This window comes from Lygodium microphyllum, chromosome 13 (assembly GCF_053477565.2).
Source record: "Lygodium microphyllum isolate KBCC chromosome 13, Lygodium_microphyllum_v1.1.10, whole genome shotgun sequence".
In the NCBI taxonomy this organism is placed as follows: Eukaryota; Viridiplantae; Streptophyta; class Polypodiopsida; order Schizaeales; family Lygodiaceae; genus Lygodium; species Lygodium microphyllum.
This window is the reverse complement of record NC_141147.1, coordinates 87,886,102-87,897,459: the sequence shown is the minus strand read 5'-3', so window position 1 is coordinate 87,897,459 and position 11,358 is coordinate 87,886,102. Positions and strand designations below refer to the sequence as shown.

The 11,358-nt window shown below is 42.5% G+C and overlaps 1 protein-coding gene across 1 annotated transcript; it reads right to left on the bottom strand.

Annotated features, from left to right (window-relative positions):
• Positions 1 to 5,854: 5,854 nt before the first annotated feature.
• Positions 5,855 to 11,020, bottom strand: LOC148026873 (uncharacterized). The gene is made up of 2 exons (XM_087691406.1): positions 10,311 to 11,020; positions 5,855 to 7,987 (listed from the first exon to the last, which is right to left on the bottom strand). Exons 1-2 carry the CDS (start codon positions 10,595 to 10,597, stop codon positions 6,292 to 6,294), a joined length of 1,983 nt encoding a protein of 660 aa, XP_087547532.1. The 5' UTR covers positions 10,598 to 11,020; the 3' UTR covers positions 5,855 to 6,291.
• Positions 11,021 to 11,358: the final 338 nt, after the last annotated feature.

The window sequence follows — 11,358 nt, the reverse complement described above, 5'->3', positions numbered from 1 at the left end:
AAAAAGATGCAAAATGTAACATTATGCAATATCCAAGTATACAACCATCTCCAACATATCCTATAAAGTCGTGAACATTGAAAAAAGGAGGAGGCTTACCTATTAAAAGGTCTTCTTGATAAATATTTTCATCCACCTACAAATCTATGTGCTTCTTTCCTTCAGTCGTAACATCCTAGCCTCATCATTGTCCAACAATTCTTGATGATGTAGACTTCTCCAAGATGAATAAATTGTATCTATTTGAATAGCAAGTTTATATTTGCATGCACTTGTACTTGTGTTACTTGAATAGATATTATTAGACATTTTAGAAGAATAGAATCAACCAGATGATAACATCACCGAGAAGGAAAGTAAGTGTAGAAAAGAGAATGAAGCAAGAAATAAATGTTGAGGAATGAACGAATGTATTCTGGTACAAAAATCTCAGCTATGCAAAATTTTGCAAGTTTGAAGAGAAAAACGATTGAAATTGTGACCCTTGACATGGATTAAAGAATGGAGGCATTTAATGGTCGACCTCTTCAATGAGCCATATAATCTCTCATTAATTATATTTGGCCAACCAAATTTGGAGGGATTATTGTTCTAAAACCTATTCTTATTAACATTTATTGTCCCAATGGTCTTTCTTCTATCAACAAGATGTTGGATGCTTGATTTATGTATACATTATAAGGCATGATATTCATTTTGTAGTCTCATAGATGAGCAGATTTATAGATAGCCCAAGCACTAAGCATTAGTAGGTAGTGAAGCGGATCTTTTGATATCTAAGTGGTGCTTAGTACCTTGGGCTATTTTATCCCAACAAGAGATCATTTGGCATTAGATTTCCATGCTTTTTTGGATTTTGATTGGGCTAGTTATTATGACACTCATGTATCCATCAATTATCTTTACTTCATGCTTGGCATCACATGCATATCATGATTTGTGGCCACTTCTAGTTTGTGAAGCTGAGTATAAGGCAACTTTCATAGCTACGATTTGAGTGTGTTTGGCTCAAACACCCTTTTAGCTGATTTAGGTGTTGGATAGTCATCTGCCACCACCATCATCTTCAGTGATGCTAGAGTGCATTAGTAATTGCATAGAATCTAGTGTTGCATACACATAGTAAGCACATTGAGGTACACTATCATTATATCAAGGAGAAAATATTTGCCAGAGAGATTGGCCTATGTACCAACACATGTAAATATTGCAGATCTTTTCACAAAGGCTTTGTCTTATGAGAAGTTTAAAGCTTTCCACAAGCCTTTGGGCTTACTTCCCATTGTGTAGTACTGATTCATTTTACTAGGCTTTACACTTCCATATATATGAGTGCTAGTCCTTGTCTCAGAGGGTCACTCATGAATATATGTATGTATCACTTGAGTTCAAAATAAGGGGTTTTAAAAGCACAATTTTAATACATTTTTTAACATATAGAAGGGTATCATATAAAAGATTTCTTACAAATTAAATAAAAAAGGATTGTATTTTATTCAAAAAAATCACAAATAAGGATATTTATAAATAGGTCTTGAACTCATATGATATAAACGATAAATATATAGTGGACCCTCAAGGCCCTTATTCACCACATCACTCCCAAGGGGAATTTGTTACTATATTTTAGTAGTGATATGTGTGAACTCACTTAGGACTACCGAGGTACTTGTTTTCCTCTTTAGGAGGTTCTTTTCCCCTAATCTTGTATATATGCCTATTCACTTTTCGGGCACACTTAGTCTTGTAAATCTTCTCCTTACACATCTCTCAATACACTTTGAGTTGTGCTCTCTCAATATTTTTCTTCTCCTAGCTATGTATTTGCATTCATGTGGCCAAAGTACCCTACTAGTGACAATATAAGATTAACAATGGTTAAGGAGGGCTATGGTGAAATTAGTTCCAATAATAGTGTTGATGGCTTCACTCAAACTTGTTCACCCTCTTTCATACTTCACTTGTGGTAGAGGCTAAGAATCAATAACAACTGATGGCAATGGTGTGGTATACTTATAGGGAAATCTTAGATACATTTTCTCTCATCACAACTTAAACTCTATGAAGAGTAACAATGCTATTTTTGTTGCACCTTTTATATCAATATGTAGTCATGTGGAGTTGATTGACTTGAAGTGGGCCACTTGATTGGACAAGAATGTGGTTGTATTGTGCTAAATACATAATGAATGCCTTGGGTAACATAACACTTCTAATTAGTTGTGATAGATGGTTAATGCATAGTTATATTTCAAACTCCCATCTAATGCATGCATATTTTATTAATCAATTGAACTAGCTTTACTTTCACCTTCACTAGCACTCGACTCAAGTGCAACAACACTCGTAACTCATCTATCTTTCCAATGTGAGTAACTCTTTGAGGGCTCTCAACTCCAGTGGTGGATGTTGTGAGTTCATTGTGCTTGAGTGCTCAAGCACTCAAAGGGATAGAGCCTCTGGCATTCAAGAGGCTAGGCTCTACCCCTAAGTAATGGACAATACACTAAATGCCTTGAGTGGTGTGTGTGGTGGCCATTGTGATGTCAAGTTGTTAGTCTACTCAACATTAACTTATTCTTTGTGGCTAGTGATAATTTAAATCCTCCATCACATCAACATGCTTGAGCACATAAAATTTATGTTTCTAATATCCATGTTTCTTTCTTTCCCTTGAATTTCTCTCCTCTCTTCCTTTCCTCGTCCTCCTTATCTCTAGTATTTTTCAGGATTGAGGATCAAGCCCAACTACACTTGACTGATCAAGCTTCAGTGCTACCACATAGTGAATTCCATAGAGCAGATTCCTACCTTGTTTAAGCATATTGTTACCCTTGATTTTCTATTGTTTCCAAGGCTAAATTGCTCACACAATGTCTCTATGCCCAAACATTTGCAAATCTCTTTTCTTAAGTTATTTTCTATTAATTTGAAGGAGACTTTCGAGTCCTTCTCAAGTTTAGACTTGACCACTTGACTCAAGAATCAATTGACAAGACTTAGTCTTGATTGTGTAGACTTGAGGAACCTACATATTGTAGCCTTGAGGGAAGGCCCTCTAGGAAACCCTCAAGTAGATCTTTTGCATAGTGACTCTTTGAGTTTAAGAACCACTTGATTGCAAGGCTAGTCCTTAAATTGATTCATAAGCCTTCATCACATGACTGAAAATGAGTTAACTTGAGCACTCAAGTGAGGTACACTAGAGTACACTTAAAGACTTGAGTGTAAGAATATGACTCAACTAGGGGGTTGGGGAGAGAGTAAACTCATGGATAAATTGGACTTTTCTACACCTTACTTGTTCTCAAAATGAAGAAATCTTGTTTGAGCACGAGACTACAAAGGTGGGATTGTTAAAACTAAGTATCCAATTGAAGACTCCTACAATCGGGGCAAAATCTCATAAGATCATCCTAAGCACCTATTGAAGGAATTCATTATGTGCACGGACTAGAAACCCCAAAACAGTTCAAGATCTATCCCATAAGCCTTAAAAAAGAAACTCACAAAAATTAATAGAAACAACCAAACAACACTAAGTTAGGCCATTTCAAGCCAAGCCTTGCAAGAGCTTGCATAATAGATTATAGAAACCCACCCTAGATCAAAGTGCTACACTTATGCCAAACCACCAGGCCACTAAAATAGGGAATGGAGAATTTGCAATGGAGAAGGAACATCAACTGAAGGACATACCCTAGGATCTAAGAGTAGCACTTGATGGTTTTTGAGCCATGATTGAAGGAAGTTAGTGGGTTGTTAGACATAGAAGAGTAGTACGACCCATAGATAGAATAAGATGATGCTAGAGAAGTTCATGGACTTGACCATAGTGGCCCAATGAGAGAAGGAGAGTATGCAATGCGAGCTTTAGTGACATCAAGAGATTGCTGCTCAATGTAGGGTAGGCTAGGTTATTGTTGATGAGTTGTTGACCTAGTGAAGAGGAAGTTTCTTGACAATATGATGCCATCCAGGTCAAGATGCATGTTGCCAATATGTTGCTTGCAAGGCTATGAGCCATGCCTAGATACAAGGACCAAGCCAAATTTCCATTAATCACTAAGTAGATAGAGAGATATTGGGTAGAGGATGACCCTTGTAGGTTTGTAGAGTAGTTCAAAGAAGTTTGCAAGGTCACCAACTCACATCATATATGAAGAAGGTGCAAGCCTTTGGATTGTGCTTAAGTGATAATGGTAGAACATGGTTCATATAGGGGGAGATGCAACTAATAAGTACGACTTCTCATTACTTAAAAGAATTGTTCAATTATGTACTTCAATGAAGTTGGGTATGGGGACAACCTCATAGTATGCCTCATGAACTTAGAGCAATAGGATGGATAGAGCATGAGAGACCATGTATCTAATTTTTCTAGCTTATGTAAGCACACTCCTATTGCTAAGAGACCAAATGCTAAAGTTGTAGCCAAATAGTTTGTCAAAGGCATTTAGATGAGTGGATTTACAATCCACATTGAGAGACAAATCATGAGAACAAAGATAGGTTAGGGGGTGACATGACATACTCTAGGATTAGCTCAAAGCTTAACATAGACTTGCTTGCCGCATTCATGCAGCAACCATTAGAGATAGCCAAGCTTGTGGAGGCTCTTAAGTAGCCACAACCCTACCTCTAGACACTTTTTTTTTGGTGGGGGGAGTGTGGGGATCATCTACCATCTAAGTGTTCAAGACACCCGTGGTTGTGCACAAATTGCAAATGCTTCAAGCATGAAGCAATTTATTGTAGAACCCCTAGGTTCTTACTCTACCCAAATCGGTACGCTATGAATGCTTATCAACAACTAAATAGGGCACCAACCCCCACCATTGGCCTTGATAGCTCCAATTGAGCAGAACTCTATTGCAAAGAGGGAAAAAAATCAATTGTTTGAACATTCCACGACCACTCTCTCCTATTTGCACTCACCTCCAAGTGATGCACCAATCCACTATGTCGAAGAGCTAGCAAACAAGGAAGAGCACGTGAGTCCCTATATCACCTTGGATGAGGAGGGTAACAAGGTCTTTATGGACTACCAACCCATCCTAGTCATGATGTTAAGGCGAGGTAGAGGAAGACCCCCTAGCCTCCCCCTATCACAATCCAAGGACCCCCATCAAATGCTAGACTTATGGGAACCAAGACATGTGCCCTCAAGGTGTTCATAGAAGTCAAGCGGACTAGCAATGCGATGAGTGTGGCATGACTCTCTTACACATCTCTCTATATACATTGTTGATCTTGGTGCTACATAGACTAAATGAATAGATATAATTAAGTTATTGGTCATTTTTTAGATTTAAAAAACATATAGTTCATCAAAGCCTCACGACACGCACAAAATTTCCAAATGATATATTGATGATGCAGCCTAGGACCATAGGAGTTCACACCTATCACTTGTTAATCATGTATTATCTTGAAATTGAGTGCAACATCTAAATTAGATTAGTTTGAGGGTACAATTTGCTAGACAAAACACATACAACCAATTTAAACTTGATCAAAGCATACTTTTAGTTTAAGACCTCATTATTTAATGTGATAAGTATAGAACATATAAATATTTACAACATCACTAGGTTGGAAATCATCCTAATATTTTGTTTAGAATGTGTGAATGTCTTAGGAGAAAGAGTGATGTTTTCCTCATTGGGAGAACTACTCATATGGTATAAAATGCTTTCAAAGATAGTAGATGCAAAAAGATGGTAGTTATATTAAATAACATTAGTGTGATCAAAAAATTGTGTAAAAGGCTTTCTAGAATTTTAGACACAAAAATATGATAATTATATTAAATAATATTAGTTATTACAAAAGGAGACTAGAGCTATTTAATGAAGCAAAGTATCTTAGGAAGATCTCTTGGTCCCAATTTTTCCAAGTTGGAGAAATCCTCCCAATACCATGAGGCTTTGAAGACTATCTCGGACCAAGATACTTGTCAAATGGAGGTGTGACGAAATTCTCATAAGTTTCTCCACATTGATAATACATTTGCTTTAGAGAAAGCTTTATTTAAATGATTGATTTTCAATTCTATTCCACTCTTTTTGACTACGTTAATTTTGGAAACAATAGTATAAAATTATAAACCATAATTAAGTGATGTCATGGTTAAAGAATGTTGAACAAAGGCTTCTCCGTACTATGTTTTATAATGAAAGCAACGCAAGTTCATTAAGGCTATGGTAGCCCCTGTCATGGTTTTCTGATGGCTTGAACGTGGTTAATAAGTTTTATGATACAACTAAGATTGCAAGCCTTGTGGTTATGTCACACCCATCGGGGGAGAGCGCTGGAGGAAGCGCGGCGGGCGGAGGCGGAGAGGGAGTCGCGCTGGGTAAGGTTGCGCTTCTGCATGTAAGAGATGGTAGGCTTGTGATAGACAGCTGGCGAGCTGCCATTGGCCGTCGACGAGCCGCCGCTGAACAGGGACGCCAGGTCATCTCCCTCGACTTCGACAGGATACGTACTGGAATCGGCGTCATCATCTGGAGGCAGCTGCCGGTTGTACTGCCGGTGGCGAGGCGGGGTGGGTGCTCGGGAGGGCTGCGCTGACCTGGAGAGCCGGTAGGAGGAGGAGGAGTCGGGCGTGGTGGGCCAGGGAGCGGGTTCGGACGGGGGCCCCGGGGTGGGAATTTCCCTGGAGCTGGCAGAGCGGGCCAAGCGGCGGGTGGGCGACGGCGAGGACTCCACGGACGAGCCGGCGGCGCCTCTCATGAGCTCCAGGTTGGCGGGCCGGCCCCATCTCTCCCTAGGCGCCCGCCTGGGCCCACCCGCCGGGGCCTTTCTACGGGCGGGCCCAAGAATATTCTCGTCCGCCTGCACGCCCTCATCCGCCCTCCCTCTGAACCGGCTCACCACCACCGGCCCCGCCGCCTCCTTCTCCGGCTGCGCCGCCTCCCCTGCCGCCGTCAGATCCTCCGTCTGAACTGACGCGCTGCCCACCGCCTTCGCCATCTGATCCGGCAGTTTGCCCGCCCTTGCTCTGTCTCTCTCTGCCCTCTTCCTTCTGCCGCCCCCCTTCTTCCGGCCCCCTCTCCTGTTCGTCGTCTTGGCTGCTTCCTGCGCCTTAATCTTTGCAGCCCGCCTCTGATCCGCCGCCTCCGCTTTCTTGCACGGCTTCATTATCATCACCTCCAGGTCTTCTCCCGCAGCCGCCGCCTCTTCTCCTTCCGCAGTACCTGCCTCCACCGCAACACTCTTCACCCCTGGCTGCTCCTCTTCTTCCTTAAACAGTAACGCAAGGTCCTCGCACGACATAGAAGACCGATACTCCACAGGCTTCACGCTGCCTTCCTCGGCTGCAGGCGCCTCTACCGACACCGACGAAGCTTTTCTCGGGACGACCACCTGAGCTACAGGAGCAGCTGCAGCTGCCGACATAGACGAAGCTGTTCTCTGGCCGACCACATGAGCTACAGGAGCTGCAGCTGACGGAGAACATGTCGCAGGAGGAATTCCAGCCCAGGTCCGAGGGGGGCTACGGAAGAGCTTGTCTCTGTTCATCCGCCACAGCGGCTCGAGCCACTCTCTGATGGCGTACACAGTCGTGCCCCATTGGCTGGGCTTGCAATGGGAGCCAAAGAGGTTGGCGGCGGCAGCTTTAATGGCAACGGCGTAGGGGTCCTCGTGCACGCGCGGGGGCTTGGAAATCATGAAGGCGAAGTTGCCGAACTCATCGAAGCCTGCGGAGCCCGGCATGCAGAGCTGGTCGCCGGCACTGTGGAACTGGAGGAACTTGATGGACTTGCAGTCGCCGGTGAAGGAGGCGACGGTGCCGTCGAAGATGGCGACCAGGTCGGAGGCGTCACGGACCTGGCAGCCCAGGGCGAAGATCCGGCGGCCTCTGCGAAGGGCCCGGCGCCGGAGCCTCGAAGTGTCGAGCACGAGCGGGCTCACTTCTGGCTCCAGGATGAGCTCGCAGGACGCCACTGTCAGGTCGAGATCGACATTGGTTTGGAAGAAGCTGTATGCCACAGCATTGAACGTGATTAGAACCACTTATCGCTTGTATGAATCACAAGTTTCAGACCAATTTCCACTAATTAAGAAGTTTTAGACAAATTTCCACTATAACTCTCACATTGTCTATTACGACCACAAATTCCCACCATAATTCTCACATTGGGAATTATGATGACATCATAAGCTCTTGCAAAGGAGGGTGGGACCACATACTAGCTAAGTGCAATTTGGAGGCTATGGCTTGGGATGGGGGCCACTAGCCCCATGCCCTCATGTGCTCCTAGCTAGGGTATGTTGTGCTTCCAAAGGAAAACCTCATGATGTTGAGCACTGAATGGAAAAGCAAGGGAAAAGTGCCTTTTTTCTCAAATGGGAAAATGTAAAAACCTTCTTATGACTGTTGGCATGTGATAACAATGATGGAAAACTATGCATTGTAAAATGCCAAGTTAAAGTGTTGGCATGTGATAACAATGATTGAAAACTATGCATTGTAAAATGCCAAGTTAAAGCATAGGGTGACAGAGCTAGTAGAATCACACCCACAAGAAACTCTCCCGCTTTTGATTCATGGAGAATGAAAGGCAAATTTTTTAAAAATGAGATGCAAGTGCACAATGTCATATCCTCAATTGTCTAAAGTAGATTTCTTACAAGGTGATGCTATGAGTGTTACAATCACTGCCACACAAAAACATCATGTTGTAGAAAACCTTATAAATTGTTAAAATTGTGGCACTTTACAATTAAGAAAGCCCATGGATCATTAACATCAGTGCTCACTAGAATGGAACCTTTTGCTACAAGCTAATTGCCACTAGGAGAAGCCAATATCTCATATAATTGAGCCCCACTAGTACTTAAAAAGTATTATCCTATTGGAGCTCGTTTTTCTATTGGTTGCTATAACATAATATTAAGCAAGTTCTAACCCTTCATATCTCCACTCATTTTTTGTGTGTCATTTCTCACAAGGCATGTAAAATGAAATAGTAACACCCATCATCCAAAAGCTTATATAAAGCTTACTTGTGGGACTATAAAATGATGAATAAAGCATATCACAAGAAGTTATAGACTACCACATGAAGTTTTAGACCATTCTCATAAATAAACTTGGATAGCATTATGAGCTCATACAAAAGAGCTACCAATATGTACTTAGTTGTAGGAAAAGAGAATAATAGTTCTAGATCCATGCCTAATTTTTTGTAAAGAATGAAGATAATAGGTATAGGGACTATCTCTACAATATGCTAAGGTATCTACTAACTCCCTTGTATAAGTTCATATCCGAGGAGGCCAATCATAAATATATGTATATATCATGTGGGTTCAACATAAGGGATTTTAAAATACCATTTTTTACATACAAAAGGTTTCCATATAAAGGGGTTACTCATAGATTGAATAAAAAAGGGTTATGTTTCATTAAGAGAAAATTCACAGATAAGGATATTTAGAAATAGGCCTTGAACGCACCTGATATGGAGGGTATACATATAATGAATTACCTAGATCAGTTCATATTTATATGAACTTTGATAACATCATGAACTTCTACAAGAGTGTTACCACATGATATGCAGCTAGCTATACAATTGGAGAATAATACATGTAGGAAAATAGTTGATAGATTGTCTCCATGACATTCACTTGGAGAAGCTCCTAGCCACATGGGAATATATGGAGTTTTCATAATGAAAATTGGTAAACTTCTTGTGACAGTTCAGAAACCATGATAAATAGAGCGTAACCATTGAGATTTTTTATATATTTTCCCAAATATAAATCTCATTCTCTCTTCAACAAGATCATGAGCTTTGGAACCAAGTGAGGTGGGAGGCAACCAAGGGAATGGAGTGCTTGTCAACCCTTCCAAGTGTGAAAAAAAGTTTTAGGCAAATTTTCACTACAATTTTTTGCACATTGTGGATTATGACATCATCAACTTTTGCAAGGAAAGAATCACAAAGCCTAGCTAGGCAAATTCCCACTACAATTTCACCACACATTGTGAAGTATGACAGCATCATCAACTTTTGCAAGAAAAGCATCACATACCTAACTAGGTGTAGTTTGACTGCAAGAGGTGGAGTCCCTTACCGCGCGCCCCTACTACACCTAGCTAGGTATGTGGTGCCTCCCAAGCAAAAGCTTCGTATGACCCCATTGCGTCACGATGAGGGAAAAGAGCCACATTTCCCACCCACATGGGAAGATGTCAAAAACCTCTTGTGATATAGCAAGAGTTTGCCTGCAGGAAGGATTAAGCAAAGCGGCAGGGAGGCCGATGGAGAAAATTGAATACAGACATCACGTACATTTCCGGGAGGAAGCGTCGCCTGACGTAGGAGAGGGAGGAGACGACGTCGTAGCAGAAGGTGATGTGTGCGTCCTTGAGGCATGCGGCGGAAGGGACGGTGCTGTGGGTGGTGAGGACGAGGGTGGGATGGATGAGGATGCCGATGCCGCGCACCGGGTTGGCTCCGTCGTTGCTGGGCAGGCCGCAGATGGACACGATCGCCGCATGGTGCCCGCTGATGCCCGCCCTCACACTCGATGGCTCCGGCGGCAGCGCTGGCGGCACCCCGCAGAACCACTTACTCATTGATATAATACTCACCACCCAGTTTGCTTACACAATCTAATATATAATTGCTGTGAGCCCTACTAATACACGTCCTTATAGTTGTCTGCTTCCCCACCCGACTGCCTGCAGGACAGCCAGGCCCGCATTTACTATATCGAACTGTTCGTAATCTTAATCTTAATCCCCATCAGCTAATCAGTCTCCCTGCCGCCGCCGCCGCCACCTTCCCACTATTTCTCTCCCCAGCCTGGATATTGTCGATCGTCATCTCATTAATCATCGTCTTGATTCTGATCGACTCGACTCATGCTCGAGCGCAGACCGTAAATTCGAATAGCCTGAGCATCATTTGGCGCATAGAAAGCAGGAACGCAGAGCTTTCGGTGCTGCTGCAGCTGCTGCTGCTCTCTCTCTCTCTCTCTCTCTCTCTCTCTCTCTCTCTCTCTCGCACGACGCTTCGCAGAGTTCGAGCAGGGAGGTGGAAAGTCGCGTTTCACACATATTATATTGCAACCCTTCGAAGTTCCAGTCATCTCCAAAGTTGCGTTGGCTATAGTATTTCTTAATTGAAACACTCAATCGGAATCTCATCATCATTATCCTGTCATGCCCTTTCTGTCTTGCCACATCTCGATTATGCGAGTGCAAAGCATGTCTATCTTCAAGACATCCCTTTGCCTTGCATATTTTATGCACGAATGCGTTGTTAGACAAGAAGGGCATAGAGTTTGTCAATGTGGGGAAATCCATATGATATATCCCACACCAACTCGAGTCCA

Excerpts from the sequence above, each read along its gene's own strand:
- LOC148026873 (XM_087691406.1), bottom strand. The coding sequence starts at position 10,597 with ATGAGTAAGTGGTTCTGCGGGGTGCCGCCAGCGCTGCCGCCGGAGCCA. Across the intron at positions 7,988-10,310 it reads CGACGCTTCCTCCCGGAAAT|CTTCTTCCAAACCAATGTCG; the intron begins GTACGTGATGTC and ends TGTGGCATACAG.